This window comes from Dama dama, chromosome 20 (genome assembly GCF_033118175.1).
Source record: "Dama dama isolate Ldn47 chromosome 20, ASM3311817v1, whole genome shotgun sequence".
In the NCBI taxonomy this organism is placed as follows: domain Eukaryota; kingdom Metazoa; phylum Chordata; class Mammalia; order Artiodactyla; family Cervidae; genus Dama; species Dama dama.
In genome coordinates, this window is record NC_083700.1 from 81,756,672 (window position 1) to 81,777,377 (window position 20,706).

General features: G+C 36.8%; 1 protein-coding gene across 3 annotated transcripts in view; it reads right to left on the reverse strand.

The window, feature by feature from the left end:
* Positions 1 to 20,706, reverse strand: part of NFIA (nuclear factor I A) — a 402,591-nt gene that overhangs the window by 193,595 nt on the left and 188,290 nt on the right. For all 3 annotated transcript variants that reach the window (XM_061121733.1, XM_061121734.1, XM_061121732.1), the window contains exon 3: positions 6,119 to 6,184. In XM_061121733.1, the coding sequence (XP_060977716.1) occupies positions 6,119 to 6,184 (66 nt within the window). The remainder of the gene's footprint in view (positions 1 to 6,118; positions 6,185 to 20,706) is intronic.

Consider the following 20,706-nt stretch of genomic DNA (forward strand, 5'->3'; position numbering starts at 1 on the left):
TAGTTAACCTGTATATGTAGACAATAAAATACCCCTAATGTGAGAAGTAAACTACTTCTTTAAAATGACAGTTTTCCTCCTTCTCTTTTTCAGTTGAAAAGGCTCTTTTACTACCCTGGATCCTGTGGTAAGTAAAGCTCAGGGTACTCTACACTGTGTTAAGCCTGTGGGGGAAGCCTCCAGTCTCACCTGGTACCTCATCTTTCTAAACGCAAGATTCAAGAATTTACTTTGTTTGGAGGCATTTCTAAAGAGCCCCTGCAAACAATGATGGGTCACATTTGCTAACAATATTTAAGGAAGCACAATTCACCTGGTCTCAGACTGACATTTTAGATTAAACCAAATTCTAGTTCCCCGGTCTCTAAAACAAGACAGACTAGCTCCATCTCATTGCTGAAAATTCATCAGTCAGAATTTAATTACACAGATCTGGAAACCAGAAGGCATTTAGGTTTTAATGTTTCCCTGAGTTGGGACCTTTACAATATTTAGAATATTGATCATTACTGTTATTGCTGCTATTTTGGTGGTCACTCTACTGTGTCTGTCCCTGCAGGGTTTTTGGAAAGAACACTGCTGAGAATAACTGTTGCTAGGTAATTGTAAGAGAAAGTCATGCAAATTATGAAATATTGACAAGCTTTATTTACAAGTCAATGGTGCTAGAGTGCTCCTGCTTTCCCAATAAAATGCTAACTGTTCAGCTGTGCACTGCCTTCAAAATTCCTAAAATGACACAACTAAAATGACCAATAATCAAAATAGTTCCTGAAACAGCAGTCCATTCAGTAGTAAGAAACAATTCTCAGCATCTAGAATTATGAATTTTATTTTACCTTCCAACTACGTACTAATATTATAATATCATACTGCAATATATCTCCTATATATTTGAGGAAGTAAAGAGAAAAACGTTAAAGCAGAAGGCCTGAAATTTGTAATGAAAATATTATCAGGTAAAAGAATGTTTGTCCAAAAGAGAAATATAAATTTATATTTCTTATCTCACCACCAAGTTACAGAGTGAATCCTGCATACACATCTTAAGTCAGGAAGTCAGTATCCTTGGAAGTTATTTATACTGAAATACTCAAAATACAGAAACGAGTTACTAATAACCAATGAAATACTAACAACTGAGATTCCCTGTTCATCTAGCAACACTTAGCAACAATACCTAGTTTGGTGATACAAGATGGGAAGGACATAAACAAAGATGCTGAACATGAACTCGAGATCCAACCAATACTCCAGGGTGATTTTTGAACTGGCAGATAGAGCTGGAAATTTTCAAAATCTGGGGCAAACATCGTGATTAATGGCTTTCTACTGACTGCAAGTGGCCCATCTGAGAGTTGAGGCCACCAACACATATGCAACTACCAGGTAAATGAGGAAGAGTAAACATGATTAAACCTAAAGAAAATGATCTAAACACCAACTCTGATTTCCTGCTATAAATATCACCTTTTAAAAACCACTAAGATGAGATTATTATTATTAGCAGCTTGTACAAGTGATGAGAGATAGTAAATAGGAAAAACAAAATCCAATCAAATACATGTGAACACAGCTTTTCTTTTTCTGGCAGGAACTGTCCATTGTCTTCTCTGGTTTTAGCTAAGGGTGCATGCACAGGGAGCCCCGATTGAGGATGCGCTTTCAGAATGCCAGTGCTGGACAATGCTATGCCCTCAGCCACTGCCTCAGCGTGGCCCCACGGAGGTGTGCCTGGAATGAAGTAGGAGGGCTATCACATGAGCTTCTCCCTCTTGAATGCCTGACCTGATGCCACACAGAACGCAAGCTTTAGAGGACTGTTCGCAGGCCCTGCAAATACTGAGGAAGCACTGCCACAGATACTCTTAACAGTAGCCAAATTACCTCCTGGGAATTCACAAAGGTGGTATGAGTAGATCTTCTAAGCCAAGGTCTAACATATAAGGCTTAAAACCTTCAGGAGCTCTTGAAAAGCCAGAAAGGGGATTTCTGTAACATGCAAAAGGATTAAATGAATAATAACAGTCAGGCTGAAAACTTGGTTGGATTCCATTCGTTATGGTCATCAACCATCAACATGATGGCATTTTGTATCTTTGCTCACACCTGCTCATTAGGGTGGGGTGAGGGTGGAGTTACAACTTGATCTACTATGTCCATTAGAATAGCCCCGAGCTTTGGCTTCCCAGCACTATTAGTCATATCTGTGTATGTATGCTCACTTGTCACACATGTACAACTATACAACTTTCCCCCACAACCAAATCAGATTTCAACTTCTTCAGGGTTTTTATTTTTTCTTAAAAACCTCTTGGTAAATCAATAGTGAGCAAATACTCAAAAACTATGTACCACTGTACAACTTTCCCCCATACTCAAATTAGATTTTCAACTTTTCCAGGGTTTGTTTGTTTGTTTTCCTTAAAAGCCTCTTGGTAAATCAATAATGAGCAAATGCTCAAAAACCATTTGGGGATACTGACAGTTTATTTGTCTACCTATTAATTTTAATAAACATTAGGTATGTGTCATGCTCAAAGCATCCGAAATTGGTTATGAATTCCATCCATCAACAGCTTATAGTTTTTAATAAGGCAGATTCTATTTGGTTTGTTCCAAGGAAAAATTCAGCCAAAATTAAAGACATCTAAGTGAAGTCCCTTCTTTCTAGAATAACCTTCTTGGGCATTCATTCTGAAGGCCCTAGCAACTCTGCATCACTTCTGTAGTTCTCAACTCCTGAGAGGTAAATAGAATGTGAAGAACGGAACTAAACAACAAAATAGATATGCCACCATAGGGATTATGGACAGATTTAAGAGACTTAAACCTGACATTTCAGAACAGGGTAGGTATCTACAAAAGATGTCTCTATAGGGTCTTGGTTTATTGCCGACACTCTTCCTCTTTCTACTCCACGTCTCCCAGCTTGCTTCCTTTTGAATATGTGTATCTCATTACAGATCCGAGCTTTAACTGGAGAGTACTGACGGTTATTTTTGAATGCTTACTATGAACCCACATTACGCTGTTTTACAGCGTAACAAAATTCTCATTTTGTTACTCAGGAGCTAGGATCTTTCAGTGTTCCTATTTTACTGATAAGAAGACAGATTGGGGCAAAACCTTACTCAAAGTCACCCAGCCTTCCTTTCATTTGAACTCAGGCCTGTTTGACTCTAGAGGTGGAGTTCTGAATCATTACATTATACCAGTGTTGAGTTTCAGTGATTCTGACATTTTATCTCTGGGTTTCAGATAATTCCTTCAAAATTCCCATGTAATACTCTAATTGGACAAAGATTTGTTTTCTTTTACAGTTGAGTCTTAAGGGAGTACAAGAAAAGAAACCAAAAATTCTGTAGAAATAAAGAAACTAGTTGGGCAGGGAAGAAACAGCTGCATCCACTTTAGGTAAAGTTACATGGCCTAGTTTATGGTTTTGGATGAAACAGCATGTTACCATTTGTCTATTCATTCTCCATGGCTTACTAGGAAAATACCATTCGTTTCCCATTACCTTTCTCTTCAAGAGCTAGGATAAAAAGAATACTATTTCCCCTCGATATATACATAAAGAAGGAATAATGAGTTCCCACTTAAATTGAAGATCAGAGTCTGCCACTTCTTCATCCACCAAGATTTCAAAAGTTCTTTTAAGAGTTTTGTTGATACATTTATGAGTGTTCTCTTCTTAAAAACAAAAATGAAACAAACAAACAAGCAAAAACCTTTCAGGAACTCATCTTCCATAACCTGGGGTAATGAAAATGAAAGAAGACTTGGTCAAAGCAACCCCAGAAAGTCATCTAATGCATCTAAATACCTAGTCCAGAAAACTTCATTTATTTTCCTTCAGGGATTATACATCCTTAAAAGAGAGGAAAAAATAATAATTTTTTCCTCAAATAACTTTATCTGAGATTGACAAAAGGCAGAAAGAGGAAACTGAAGAGGCTGGTGTTCCTCTAGTCTGAACTCCAGTTGGAACTGTCTAAGATGAAGCAACATCTCTTTCTCTGAAATAAATAGAAATTTGAAACACAGGAATTTATTATTGTCTCTCCTGGATATTAATACTTTCTTTCTTTGAACTCACATGATCCTTCCCAAACGGTGCTGTGAATCCTTGAGGTGGCACCAAGAGATCTGTGGTTAACAATGAACTTGGCTAGTCTCTCCTCGTCTTTGGCCGAAAAATTCAGGCTCAATCCTGGTTGCTTTTTGGAATGGGAAATGCACAATATCGGTATTACAGCAGCTCCAGAAAGGCATGCCAGGCCTCTCATGCTCTCAATTTATATTTGCATGTGAACAGCTTGTCGGCCATTTTATGAAGACAGATGAATCGCAGGCCTGCAAGAGGGGCGGCCAGACCCAAACACGAAAGCCACACACCCCAGCAGCCCACCAGTTCTTAACAGTGAAAATAAAATGAATATCTCCGGACACAACTTCAAGCAGATTATACATAAATATATTGTATGTAAAAAAGAGATATATAAGCCATCACCTATAAGTCAAGTGGGAAATAAAGAGTGAAACTAGTCTATAAATATCACTCTTTAAAATGTCAACAAAAAATAAGATGTAGCTGTTTATGACACTAAAAACAAGCCTTCAGAGGTCCCTTTCTCTCTCTCTCTCTTTTTTTTAATGCCTGCTGTGAAAAGACAACTTTGATACGTAAAATACCACCAAAATACCAGGATGAGGAGAGGAATAGCAAGACAGTGTATATTTAATATGGGAGCCCAGCAACACTGTAGAGAATTTCTGAGGCTTGGGAAATGAACAAATCCTGAGAAATCAGTGATAGGCTATTCAAAGTGATAAAATCAATTCTCCACCCCACAACACTGACATAATTCAGTTTACCTATCTATTCCAAAAGATCGGGTGGAGATCAAAACAGAAAAATAGAACAACAAAAATAAGACAGTTGGGAGGAATGAGTTCATTTTAAGTAAGTGAAAAACAAAGTATGGTAGGATTACACTAACTAGAAAAATAATACAAGGAATACTGAACAACAGCCAACTTTTATTTAGTGTAAAGTACTATGAAAGATAATACTGTGAGCATGTTATATATATTATCTTATTTAATTCTTCAACATGTCAGTAATATTATTACTGTACCACTTCAAAAGAGAAATAAATCAGTACTATGAGAGGGTAAATAATTACAAAGGAAAATTACAAAGGAAAGAAAGAATTGAGGTACAATTTAAACACAGGTCTGACACCACCGCCTGAGCTTTTAGACATAGTGCCATATTCCCTTCGAAGGTCCTTCACGGTCAAGTTACTATTAGAGGCTTCAGCTCTTTCATCAAGGAAGAGCACTATGGAATTTTATGAGATTATATCCATGAAAGTGCATAATACAGTGTTTACCATGTGATGAGTACCACTAGTTCACTTCTCAGTTTTTATTGAAACCGATGGTTTTACTCAAATTCTAACCTATGATAACTGTTTTTGTCCTTGGAACACATATACTATACACTTAGTATTTTAGTGGATACTATTATGTTTATATATAAAGTGTGTATTCTAGGTTAATCAAGTTCCTGCAATATACAGCTTATACATTTATGCAATTGACAAATTTTATACTGTCATGTACCCTTACTGTTTTAGACAACATAAGGTGAAAATCTTTCAAAGGCAGACATCATTTTCTTACACTAATTATTTAGCAGAAGCAAAAATCTTCCAAAAGGCCTCAAAAAAAATACTTGTCAGTCAATAAACTTAAATCATTATGAAGAAGATCGTGGATCACTTGCCACATTAAAAGGAACTGAAATAAAAAGGCATTGGCTTCTCACTTATGCTGTAAATGATACTGATCAGGTAAATCAACCCTGCCTCAAACAGTAACCAACTTTCTTGGGAACGAAGGCTCTTAAGAGTACCCTGATAGAGTTTGTGGCTGAGGGGAAGGGTTTGGGGCTGTTAGAGTGACCCAGAAAACTCCTTAAGTTCTCAAAAACTGTTCCTAATGTGTGGGCCACCCACTCGGGCAGACCTTGAAATCCTCCTACTTGGTTGGCTGCTGGCTACCATGGACTCTCAGAGCAGCAACCAGAGTCCCAAACTAAACTTACCATTTTCTGGCTGGTCCTTAATGTCAGCATCACTTGGCTGGCTGGGACTTTCAGATTGACTTGAATCTGAAAAACATAAAAATACGGCCAAAAATTACAGGGTCTGTGAAAGAAAGTGGATCAGAGGTGGCAGACTTGCTCAAAAGGTTCAGCATGTAAACCAGGAGTGAGAACATTACAGAAGTGCCATGATGATCAAAAAAGGAAGAAAGAAAAGACAGGGGGAGAAGGGCAGCAGCCGCAGCAGCCCGTGCCTTCAGAGAGGACTCCCGGTTCTGTTTACACCTCCGGCAGCACTTGGCTTGCGCCAGATCATAACTTAAAACCCTTCAGAAACCATCCTCCTACACAGAGACCCTTTCCAAACTGCTCTTCTCCATTATTTATACACTAGAGTCTGATAAAGACTTCATCCTTCATTACACACATCTGAAGCTTGATTCAGAACATAATAAAGTGTCAAAACATATTTTGAAGCTGGTATATAAAAGCAACCCAAACAACAGAAACAAGTTCTGTTGATATTTAGCTCCGTATTACAGCAACAGACTATGCAGACTAACACCATTAAATACTAGAATCCTAATACTCTAGCGCCTTTTCTTAAAATAACAGCATCACTCAAAGACATCTTTCTAAAAGGTATACATCTCCCCTCACTTTGTAAGTATTATTTTCCTCTTGTACTGATGCATCTGGGAGATTCTAAAGGGGCTTGTGAGCAAAAACAGGTTCTTGCACACCTTTATTGGATCGCATTTATTTTTTATTTTACTTTTAAAAATACAATCATTTTTAAACTAAAAATTTAATCCAATCAATTTAAGTTCTAAATGAGACAATTTAAAGTAAAATATCATTTTATTGTAAGATGAGATAAACAAGCTGGATCAAAAACTTTCATAGAATTAGAAGCATACTTATGATACATTTTCTTGGTGAGAGGAGAAAAAAGTCAGGCAAACTATTTCAAGGAGAGATTTTTTTACCTAAAGCATTTTTCTGAGACTTGAAACAGTATATAACATTATCGAAAATCAAAAAATTTTCTAGAAAAATCTCTGTATCTATGGAAAGCCTGGATCTACACTTTACCTTGAGTTCACAGGGTTAGAACGGGCTATCTAAAATCTGACCACATTTCAGCAAGAAGTTCAATGCAAGATCAAAAGGTCATGACACTTAACTGTGATTAAATTGAAAATATTACTTCTATTTCACCAATAGAGTTATAGCTTTAGCATTTTCTTTCTTGGAGATACTGCACAAAGGAGTAGTACTACTAGTGACCCTAGGTCGAGAAGCACTAATTTATTACTGTAAGAAAGACTCCCTGCTTTTAGGCAAATGCAGATTTTAATTATTGGAAAGCACTTTTTAAAAAATATCTATTTAAAATTTTTTAGATGCTCTTAACCTGGTGCATAGAGCAAAAATTCTAGATTGATTCAAAGGTTCAAATGTGAAAATCTGAATTTTTATTTAACTCTGGCAAAGTGATAGCTTTTTATCATAATGTAACAATAGCCATAGTGAAGACACAAACCAAAAGTATTACAGTATTTCTCAAAAAACTTTAGAGAAATTCTTCAGAATGAACCACAAAGTTAAATACAAAGTCTGCACTGAAAATTGGAATATAAATTTATATAGGTCACTTTTGAAATTTTAACTCAATCAATTAATATTCCATTTACAGCAAGTGATTTTAAAATATGGCATGACTACCTTCTCTTTTTCTAAGGGAATATTCTGTAACTTTGAAATTAAAAATTATAAATTAAACATTCATATAAGTAATTCAACATGTTTTAGGAGAAAGGCATACCTTCATTATTTGTGTACTGGAAAATTTTAAACCATTAATATCCACAATTTAAATCAGAGAAAATATCTAAGTTTGTCTTAGGGAAAGTTAAAATTCTTCTTGATCATGTGGCAATATAGATACCTAAAATTTTGCCAAACAGAACATTTTCTTTGGAATAAGACTAGTAAACCTAACTTTCTATCTGAGAGCTTAGTCAATGTTCTTTTTTTTGGTGTATTAATGTCTTTATGATAATTATGTTATTATGAATAATAATATATGATAATAATATATGAATAATAATGTTCACTTCTTTGTGAACACAAGGAAAAATTTTTTATCTCAATTAATTTAAATATACCATAGCCAATTACTTTTCTGAATTTTATCTATCAATATTAAGGCAAAAGAAATAATGAAAGATCCCTGTGTAACTCAATTTCCCCACAATAAAATAGGATCACTGCTAAAAAAAAAAAAAGAAATAATGAAAGATCCAAACAACTGTCTTAATAATCTAAAAGTGGACTTCTTTGCTCTTTGAAATTTTCTTTTACATTTGTCACCCTATATTTATAGAAAAGATAGCATAATTACAGAAAACATGAATAGCAACAGAAGATGGCAATAGATATGTTCAAAGAAAGTTTAAAATTCCAAGCCACAGAAAAAGAAGCAAACAAACAGCAAACGGCTGAGCGGCAGGAAAACAGCTCAGAGTTGGTCTGAAAGGGGCCGCAGCATTCTTGTGAAAGCTCAGCTACAAACACTGGAAGAGGCATCTAGCCAAACTGAAAACGGAATTTAATTTCCCAGTTTTATTCAAAAGCTGGGGATACTGTTCTCCACCAGAGGACTGCATACTAAAATACACCATCCTGGTAACAGACAGGAAAAGCCAAAGATCTACAAGAAAAGTTAAATGATCTTAAAACTTAATTATTTTCTACCATGGGCCATTTAATGCCATTTCTTTTTTGAACCAACGAGGAACAAAATTACCCAGTCCTGGTGCAATTCTTGCTGAGGACGCATGGACTCTTTGGTATTACAAAAGGTCACTGATGCTGTTATGTATGGAGCCAAGCAGGTGACCAGAATTATAAATTAATTTCTACCCATAAGTAATTGATACAAAGGAAAGATCTCTTTCCTAAGTATTTGCATTAAAACACTATCATGAAGGCAAAAACTTAATTTAATTTTCTCCTATGCATAGTTGGTAGAGACCTGTCAGAAGCCAAGGTAACTTCACATCTTACTTTTGGGGACAATTATCACATGGCCTTTTGATTCCCAACACCTGAAATAATTAGAGGCCCACAAAAAAATTCACCTGCATAGAATTGGGTGCCTTTCTTGTACCTGAGTCCCCCATGGCAGCAACTTTCTCTGGTTTCCTGGTTGAAAGCCAGAAGATTTGTATATTACAGTGAAGAGAATATTATTTAAAATGTGTTTAAATGATGGAGTTGGAAATGCCATTGTGAGGAAGTACATTAGGGTTATCAATTTTTTTCCCATCCAGGGATTTGTTTTTTGTTTAAGGAACCTTAGACTTCAACCTAACCTTGAAAAGCAATTTTTCTTTTGGTTTCTAAAAAATTTATGAGCAGAAATTTAAACCTAAAATAGACAGGGTTTTCATATAGGAGACTGGATTGAGACCTCTTAATTGAACTGGTAGTCATCTATCTATGCATTTTTATGGCGCCTACAGCTATACTGCTGGAGTACTCAGACAAAGATATTTCACTATCAATATAATCACTTGGGAAAGGAATAAAATAAATCCTAATGCCAACACACTAGCCTGAGCTTCCATAAGCTTGTGCAGTGCAGGAACAGAATCTTGTACTGGATTTACTACTTATGCACGGATCCAGTCCCCCTCCCCTCAATTCTGCTCCCCTTCAACTTGGAACCTCAAAAGAATACCCCTTTGGGGATGGTGAAGAGTGACAAAAACAGGTCAATAGGGTAAAACTGATTGGGCAAAAATACAGACATCACTTCCATGTATTTTGTGTTCTTCTCCAGGCATGAAGCAAAGATGGAATGTTGTTAAATCTTCCTGGTGCCCAACCCAGAATTCAACTTTTCCTCTCTCCTCTCTCATTGGCCATACATCTCTTACAGTGTGACTTACATTATGTTGCACTAAGGTATTTCTCAATGATATTGCATGAGAATCTGAACTCCGTGAGAAAATAATTCCTTTCTTATTCTAGTCTTAGGTCCAATACCTTCCAAGAGTACCTGGCCCAGCCAAGGATTTGATAACCACAGAACTAAAAGGATGAATTTTCACTTGTTCAGCCTTCTAGTGCTGAACCACTGCCAGTGACTGAAAATACACTAAGTTTACACCTAAAAGCTGACTGGGACTTACAAAATGAAAAAGGAGGGCAGAAAAGGTCTCTATTCCTGCTTGATGTCCCCCTTCGTGGGACCTGGCAAGGAGGAGAGGCACATCCCTCTGGTTCATGGCTGGGAAATCTTGCACGACATTTAGAAGTTGCAGACAATCACCTCCTCTGATCCCCTGGCCGACACATGGCAAGAGGCTTCTCAGAATAATAAGAGCTGAGGATGGTGTCTGACACATGAAAGGCCCCCAGAAATGTGTGCAGGCTAAAATGATGGATGGCAGAAATAGTTCACACGTTCAAAAAATCCCAAGATAAGAGAGATTCTGCCATATTCTGAGGCCCGAAGAGGACCTCAAAATCCTAACAACCGCTGTTGTGAATAGCTGATAAAAGAAGGGCAGCCACACAGTGGTGGGGAGCACTTCCCACCCTGAAACAAACCAGTGTAATTCCTATTCAGTCAACATGAAATCAACAAAAGTCTCCAGACCCCAAAAGTACAAATCCAGGTTCCACTGGAAAAGTAATTTCGCTTAAGTTCAAGCTCCCTACATGCATACTGATTTGGCTAAAGGCGAAGCTTGAAAAGGCTTTGTTAGAGTTTTGTGTCCGGTTTTAAATCTCCCAAATTAAAAGGTGATACGAAGAAGAAATGAGAAGGCATCCAGAAACAAAAATGAGTTAGTGGAGTGAAAGAAAGAAAGTGAAAATGCCGCCAAAAAAGAGATGGAGTTGTTGTTTATAGTGTGAAAAAGGAAAGGCAAAGTCAGGAATGAATCCCTTCCTCCAACTAAATGAAGCGTTAGGAATGCTCCTGGGGTAAAAGAAAATGAGGTATAGGGTGATTATACTCTGAATATAAAAAACGGTTACCCTCTAGGATTGTGGCCCTGAAAGATTTTCAAAATTTAGGTAGGCTTTTTTTTTTTTTTTTTCCTTACAGAGGTTTGGAAAGATAAGTAGTTTGCAAAAGAGTCAAACCAAAGAATCCAAGATTCATTTTTTCTACATCTGTGATGTTATAGAAACCTATTTCTGATTGATAATCTAAGGCTTAGAATTACTCTACTTTGATCATTCAGTACCATAAGACATTTATTACAGTAAGAAAATCTAGAAAAATGGCTATAATAGATGCATTTTGCTTATCAGTCTTATAGCTGCAGTTATAAAAGAAGTATTATTGTAGCACTTTATAATCTTTAGGAATATTGTCTATGTTTTTCCAGTATCACCATGACCTTAAAGACAGAGGTGTGAGGAAATATTTTAAAAATCTTTATTTGAGAATGTAGAATGTCACTGCACAGTTGCACATATGTATATACAATCTGCAGCTTACAAGTAAACGCTGATGAATACAATACTATCCGCTAAATATAACATTTTCCATCATGGTCTGGCAAAGAACAAACAGAATTTTGTAATACCATCATTAAATCTAGACCACCAAAAATCTTCAATTACCACCAGCATTTTCAGAGAATGGATATAAATCTTTTAAGCTCAGTAAACAACCAAACCAATATTTAATGGCAATTAATGTATACAACTGTGGTCCACTTAATGAAAAATGAATATACAATAATCTGGTTTTTAAAACAAACAAATTATGAGATGAGTCACACCGTAAAAGTTTTCTTATCTTTTAAAATGGAAACAGTTCATGGTTCTTTAAATGGGACGTCTTAACTGTATTTAAAATACAAAATTTGGCCTGTGTAACTTTCCCAGTGAGCTAGAACTGCGTGTGTCATGATAATCACAGCAATCAAGGGATGCACGGCAAATCCTTCTTCACCAGAAGGGAGGTAGAGACGGGGCAGAGGGAAAGCCCTCATTCCAAAAGGACCAGGCTAGTTTGCACACGTTGGTCCCTGAATCCTCTAATCCGGATTCGGATGGAGCAGGAAGGCTGTGTTCATGTAGTAGCGACTTGGAAGGGCTCCACCAGACCACCCCAGGGGCTGCCAGCTGCTCAGGAGATTCACCCCCTCACCACTTCCGGGTATGGCATTTTCAGGGTTGGGATTAAAAGTGTTACATAATCTAGATGACTACAAATTTCCTTCTTGAAACTTATTTTTTTTTTACGTGTCTTTCTGAAGAAAAATATGTGAAATATTAAATTTGCAGGAATTAGATTTTTTGGCATTAATGCTGGTATTCTAGGCCCATCTGTTTAGTCGGGGCTGTGTATGATGATGAGACTGTTTAGGTTGAAGAGTGATTCAACTGTCTTATCACCTACTCATAAACGTGTTACTTGGCTACGTGCACAGGGAGGTTGTGGAATGATACACAGTTTTAACACATTGAGAGAAAAGTAAAATGGTTTCACCATTGTTGTGCTATGACACTGAGGGGGGAATCATTTCTAAGCTTTGAAAATTACAACTTCAGTCACTCTGAAAGTAAAGACCAAATGACTCAATCTTCAAACCTCAACCTTCGCATGAGACTGATTTCAAGTCATGATGGGCTTTTTCAGTGAAGTTATAAATGAAGTCAATGGCAAGAATGTGGTGATTATAAAGATGTGCAAGTGTGATACTTGAACACAATTTCTAATTTCTCATGTCTTCTTTGACAAGGGGCCATGACTGAAACAAACTAAAATGTTGAGGTAACCTTTGAATTTTGTTTTTCTCATAATAGGAGCTATGTTAAAATGTGATAGTGACCTGTTGATCACTTCAGAACTCACAGTAGTGAGTCAGCCTGGTTACCTACCCACTCATGTGTAAACAAAGACTTGCCTAAAAAGCCACAACTATAACACTATTGCATATCAGAACTGTGCTCAATTTCTCCTCTTGAGTCAGTTTTTTCACAAACAAAATGAATTATAACAGTAAGTTCTTGGAGTTCTTCAACAGAAGAAAACATACTTAAAGAGTACTTATATAGTCATCTATACAACTGGAAGTAGAAAAATTGCCTGTATACTTTCATGCTATAAAAACAAACATGTCAAATGAAAATGATGTATAATTTAGTTATAGTCTATACACATTATTTTCATGTATCTGGGTATCTGTCAAAAATTTATTAAAATAATAAAATGATCTCTTTGAGGATAATTATATTATTTAAGTTCAGTTAGTATTCTAAGGATTAACTTTTTTGCTATTTTCTTCATATTTCACTATAGAAAAGAGTATGAAATGTTAAAAAGACGAACCCTAAAAAAATCTCAGCTATATAATTTAATTACTCTGCATCTCAGTTTTTTCATCTGTAAAATGGGGACACTAATGACTATTTTGCCTAATTTAATAGAGTTGTCATGTGGATCAAATAATGCAAGAAAACCCGGTTTTGAAACTGTAAGATCCCCCCCCAAAGAAATGTACATTTACCTCTGCAATATAAATCTTCCCATCCATAATACATTTTTGCTTCTTTCAAAAAAAACGCAAGCCAAACTTACACATGACATGATTCTGGTATAAAACATCAGCGTCAGAGTCCTGGTTTTAAAATAAAGGTTCTTAATTCCCATATTCTGGGAAAGAGATTATCTCTGATAATGGAAATGTAAATCTCAGCTTGCCGTTGTTTATTCCAGACAGACATTTGTGTGTTAAGTCTGTTTATCAGGCAACACTTTGTCTAAGCCAGGAAGTAGTCAGTCTTGGTAACAAGATGTATGCAAATGAATTTCCCATGAGTCCCCACAGCAAATTGTAGTAAGAAAAAAAATTTCTTGTTACTCTACCAGAAAGAAGCCACCTCAAAAGTAGACTAGAGACACAGCACTTTGAGCTAGACTATGCTGATGAGTTTAAATGAGTCCTAAATATGTGCTCACAGTCTGTTGCTCTTTATTCTAAGCAGACTTGGTGCCTTACATCTGTTTATCAGACAGCACTCTGTCTGGGTACTCAGGCTTTGTAACCTGTGTGAAAATCAACGGTGACTATAATCCCATGAAATAACCTGTCGGAGGCAAAACTCCAAACTTCCCATCACTTTAAGAACCCCCACCAATAGATATTCCAATGACACCTTTGAAACTTAAAAAAAAAAAAAAAAATGAAAAAAATACATCCAATTCTAACATTTTACTCACCTTCTTAAGTAGAAAAAATTCTTAATTTTTCTACTTTCATTGAATTCCTTAATAGCAGGACAGACTCAGGACAGAATGAATTTTATCACGCAATTTGGGCTGATAAATTAAAAATTTGCTAACATGCCTTATCTAATGGTCAAGACCAGAGATTTAAAAAAAAAAATACTTTTTCTATTATAACAGACAACTACTTATTCTTTAATTTTATTATTAAAGTATTTATCCCAGGATCCTCATTTTTTATCCTAATATAATTGACTCCTTTAAAAAAAAGCTATACCTGCAGAGTTGAAAAATGTATTTCTTTTGTTGTTGGTGGTGGTGGTGGTGGTGGTTTTTTACAGGGATTGAAAATCTTACCAAAGGCATCAAATTGGTTGAGCTTGTCTTCCTAGACAAAATAAACACTTTAGGACTCTACTTGTTTGTATTCTCCTCAGTGGTGCTGTATGCATCAGCAGCTAAAAACAAAGAAACTTTTTAGCTGCTCAGACAAAATGCAGAAGCTTCCCAAACAAGGAGGCAAGGGAGGGGGCACGGGTGGAGGGGAGGGTGGGGGTGGAGAAGTGTGCAGAAAGTCTGACAGTCCATTCAATATAGGGATGATGGCTATAATGCATCTAGGGTCCCCTTGCTAATTAAATATGCATTGGCACAGTTTTGATCGATGCAAGCCATGGATCAGATGACACACCTGCAAAATCTTGAGCCCAGAGCTCCCAGGAAAAGGGAAAATACAGTCTTGTCTCCTTATCTTTGTTTTCAAAGGCTCTCAATTTCTGTGCTTAGATATCTAATTTAATTCTCTCACCCCTCAGTAAACTGGATTAGGGAAGTCAATACTGCCTTTGTGCATCGACAGGAAAACACAGCTTTCCTTTTATTCAATTTAGCTATGACCTTTAGACAAAGATAATGACAACTGTCTAAAAGTAAGGTGAAGGCCTCGAGAAGAAGACCCCTTGAGCTAAAGCGCCCATGGAATTTTGGATGACAAGATGGTGGGGTTTACTGTGACATTTTCCTGCTTGAAAAGGAAAAAAGGAGGAAAGGGAATTAAGAATTGGTGGTGGGGGAAGGGGAGGGACGGGAGGCAGGGAGAAAGCATGGTGGAAAGGATTTCGATCCACTGACTATAAAGGACCAAACTCTCACAAATCAAACCACTGGACCCTGTCATATTCATAACCAGAAGATAATGCTGTCAAAGAAGAGGATGAGAATGGGATAGTAACAATTTGCCTTAAAAAAATGCAGACGCCTTAATGAGAAGGTTGAAGAGTCTGTGGTTAGGTAAATCAGGAAGTTTGGGGTTTTTGTTTCTTTTTTTCTTTCCTACCCCTTCCCCCCCAAGCAGAGAATACAGGACTATCAGATGTTTTGTGAGTCCCAGCATCGGTGAGAGCCAGATTTTGGAGAAGCCTGGGACTCCTCAGTGTTAGCAATGTTCACACCAGTACTCCTAATCAAAGGGGAAAATGATACTGGAACAGTCTCCTGAAAAAACACTGCTTCCTTTTAAAGTCCTTGTCTTTGGGCTCACTTAGTCCATTTATTAATTCAGGCATTCATCAACGCACCTGCTGTGAGCCTTCTTTCTCCCTGCATACCTGGAGATACAAAATTTAAAAAGGCAAGGTCTCTGCTCTTACAGTCCTCAGTCAATCAGGATAATGACAATAAAACCAAGATTCTGTGGCATCTCCTCTTGATTAAGTCCTGTCTCTTGGTGAAATTAATGTCCAGCAACACGCTACTGAGCACATTTGTAATGACTTTTATTCTCTTACTATTCACAATCTGTACTGTACCACTAACTGTAGCCTTGTAACACAATTTCCAGTAGCCTGGATGCTAACTGTTGATAGGAATCATTGAGATTAACTTTTCCAGTAAGATACACAAAGGTTTAGGCAGAGCCCTTTATTACTGCACTGTTGGGAATGGTGCAAAATGTAAAAAAACTTTTTAAAAATCAGGATTTTCTCCCTTAGACATAATTTCATGATGCTATTCATAATCAGGCCTGGTATACTCCCTTTAAGAGAGATGACAATTTAATACAGGTAGCTGTGGTACATTGAAAAAAGCAGAGGAATTGGTATTAGAAAACCTGAGTCTGAGTCTCCTCTTGGCCATTTATATTTGTTTTGTGGAACTGGACAAGCCCCTTCATTTCTCTGAACTTCAATGTACTCGTCTTCCAGATGCCTGACTTTAGGAATTTTAAGAACTGAATGGCATGATTTGAAATGCCTTGTAAATTATAGGAGCTGTAACTTAACTGTACACTGTGTGGTCACTGGTATTCTAACACAGAAACTGGTTGAAGAATCACATTGACTTCTTACTTGTATTCTTGTCTCATTCTTTTTACCGCACAGAGCAGGGTATCTGGAACATATAGGTACTAATAGATACTTGTTGGAATTGAAATCAGAAGGTGAAAAAATTGCTATTTCAGGGCCATGGACATACAACAGGGCCTATTTTGGGAGATGTCAACAGATGTTTTAGGGTGAATTTTCTGGCTTTGGGAGGCTACATAGCTGGATGGTGGTATATCCCACGTGGTGAGAATAGACTTTATGGGAGTCATTGGCTTGGCTTTCTGGTCCTAGATTCAGGAACAGAATGGATATGTGGGGGAGGCAGTTAGGTATCCTGTAAAGGTTCTTTCCGGCCTTAGAGTTCTAATTTGAAACAGATCATTAGCAATCCAGTTGTTGGTCTTCTGGCTGCATTCAAGGCTGGGACCCATATTTTAATCAAAAGGGACTGGGGGATATTAGTTGCTGATCCCAAGTACAATTAGAAATAACCATCATAAGTCACAGACTGTCTCTTCTTTACCTTATGAATGACAACAAATACACTGCTATGAATTGTAAATGCTTATCTTCAGTGACTTAACCAATCTTCACTACAGAAGCCAATAAGCAGAGTTTTCTCTTTATTTCCTAATGTATCATATAATTCAGAACACCAGAAAACTTTTTGTTTTCAGAGCTACTGAATAAGGTATCCTTGAAGAATTTAGTCTCGGTCCTAGGTCCTAGACTAGCATTGAGGACAATACTTTTTCAAAAACATTTCAGATACACACACACAACACACACACACACACACACATATGTATATACCATACGTTTATAAGTATATACCCATAAATGTATGTACAGTTGACCCTTGAACAATGCAGATTTGAACTGTGTGGGTCTATTATACAAGCAGACTTTTTCAATAGTAAATACTATAGAACTACACGATCCAGAGTTGATTGAATCTGCAGATGTGCAACTGTACGTATAAAGGAAACACATACACTGAGCAATGACTATAAGCCATACAATGATGTTTGATTGTGTGCAGCATTGGCACCTCTAATCCCTAAATATGTAATATAAAATATATATTTTAATTTCCATGTGCTTTCAATTTTCATGTTGACAATAACTTGGTTTCTGCACTTTTAACTAATATGCATGAATCTAGGAGCTATCATTTGGTCAGTCAAAAAATGGTACAGCATCATAACGAAGTTCAAGTGATACTGACTCTTTAGAAATTCACCCAAGCCTTTTGCAAGTAGAATTAATGGTATATGTTTTGCCTCTATGTCTTTATGATAGATAAAATGATTTAAATGTACTGAGTCATCTCACTTTTAGGAGTTTCCATTTGGATTCTATCGTGGCTTTCTCCCTGACATATGCAGTGCTAAGTTATTTAAAATTAATTGCAGTACAATATTTTAAAATTTCTTCACATGGTGCTAATCTCGAGTGCTTTGGATGTTTGAACCACACTTGGAAGCCATCAAGTTCTGTGTATCTTTATACCCTGCAGCAGTTAAACATGCTAAAAAGATTAGTCAGTGAACTTTAATCTATAACCAAAACTATACTAAATTATAAAATTTCAAAAATGTGTGAGTTGATACAAATGAGAAAACTACAAACATCCTACAAAAAAAGAAAAAAACAAACCTAGATAATTAAAATACATGAATTGACTTATGTAGCTCTGAATACAGAAAAGCTTTCAGAAATCCACCACAGATCATGGGATCTTACCCACTTACACCCAGTTAGGTACCAGTTGAACTTATTTGCTTCTATCTTCATCTAAAGTTCATTTTATCTGTCATTTTTATTTTCATTTTAAGATGCAATCTATATTCTTTTCTGTGGTCATGTTGAAAGGGGGGATAAGTATTTTCAGTAACTCAGTATGGATGAGTAATTTGCTTAGTAATAATCCTAAAATTAAACTGTCTCCCATACAATTACTAGTAATAGTTTATGTAGGATTAGGCAAATGAACTACCTTCAGGATATGCTTTTTTTTTTTTTTAATTGAAGGATAATTGCTTTACAGAGGAGGGAGAGGAGAGGGAGGTTCAAAAGGGAGGGGATATATGTATACCTATGGCTGATTCATGTTGAGGTTTGACAGGATATGCTTTTTTTTTTTAAAGTTTCTTGTCACCTGGACTTATTTTGATTTAAAAAATCATGTTTTCTGGAAAGTTTCTAATAGAGGTACTGTTTCAATAAGTGCTCCTCATAAAAAGTCTAAGTGGTGACTGGGACTTCATTTTGATTCACTTTTCAAGAACCATTATCACTCTAAAGAATGACTAATCATTAGTGATTCTTAGGGGAAAAAGCTTATTTTAGTTCACCAAACATTTATTGATCATCTACTATGAGCAAGTCATTGTGCACTTTTACTCAATTCTGAGGTGCTCAAAATATTGACTAAGAATTCCACTCGTTCAACTCTGGACTGTTTATTAAAGTATATATTGTTGTTGTTTAGTCTCTAAGTCACGTCTGACTCTTCGTGACCCCGTGGACTGTAACCCAAGAGGCTTCTCTGTCCATAGGATTTCCCAGGCAAGAATACTGGAGTGGGTAGTCATCCCCTTCTCCAGGGGATCTTCTTGACCCGGGAATTGAACCTGTGTCTCCTGCACTGCAGGTGAATTCTTTACCACTGAGCCAACAGGGAAGCCCCAACGTGTATATTACTTGTTTTTTAAAAGTAGCTACTTCCCCCACAGCCCCAGTTAACACCAGTGGTGGTAACATGGAGTTTTTGAGAACACTTTCCTAAGTCTATAAGGGTAGGAGAATGGAGGTGGAGATTTCCACAAAAAGGAAATGGTTTATCTGATTGTTTTCTGTTTAACAAAAATAACAAATCTCTGTAGTTTCTCAGCTTTTTCAATTTTTTTGGTCATGGTGGAAGCCTACAGACAAGGAAAAGCTGACAGGGAAACTGGAGCACCACCATGTAAAACAAAATTGAGTCAGACAGCAAATTCCCACGGTTTGCTGGATGACTCAGGGAATTCAAACTGGGGTTGTGACAACAGAAAAGGGTGGGATGGGGTGGGAGGTAGAGGGAGGGCACATATGTGTATCTACGGCTGAGCCATGATGATGCATGGCAGGATGGCACAATACAATATTGTAATTATCCCTCAATTGAAAATAAATAAATTAAGGGAAAAAAATCAAGCAGTTCTATTTGCCAATCATATCCCACCTCACCCCTACACTCTATTATTGCTGGGCTTCAAGAAGCCACGTTTAACCCCCTATAGCATTCACACAGCCACGGCCTTAACCTAGGGTTCAGAGAGATTTCAATATCATCTCTGTCTTTTCAGATTTACAATAGTAAGCAAAGAATAAGAGGTGACTAAAGCATTTTTGGTTGAAATCGCTCACTGGTCCTTCTAAACTGTCCTATTTTATTTCTTGGTTACTAGAAAAGAAGATTGAAAACAAATTATAGGGACTTCCCTGATGGTCCAGTGGCTAAGATTCCCAACTTCCAAAGCAGGGGGCTGAGGTTGGCTCCCTGGTCAGGGAACTAGATCCCACATGCCACAATGAAGACTAAAGATCCGGAATGTTGCCTAAGACCCAGTGCAGCCAAAGAAATAAATATCTTTTTAAAAATTATAAGTGAGAAGAACAAAGAAAACATATTTTAAAAAATAAAAATCACAGTAACAAACAAGTGGTTTGTTTTGAACAGGGGTCAGAAATCTCAGTTCTTCAAATAAGACAGGAAATTTTATTTACAACAGACCTAGGGAGAGTTACAAGAAAAGATCAGAGTTTATTCAGGAATTAAAGGTGACATAATACCTGCATGGTATCTCTGAATTATCAGGTTTGTATTGAGGGACAGATGGAACATAGTAAGAGTTTAACAGGGGAATGATGTAAAAGAAGGGATGAAGGCCTCTGTTATTTCTTTTGATTCTGGCTACCACCTCCAGAAACAACATAAAATTTCATAATTCTTT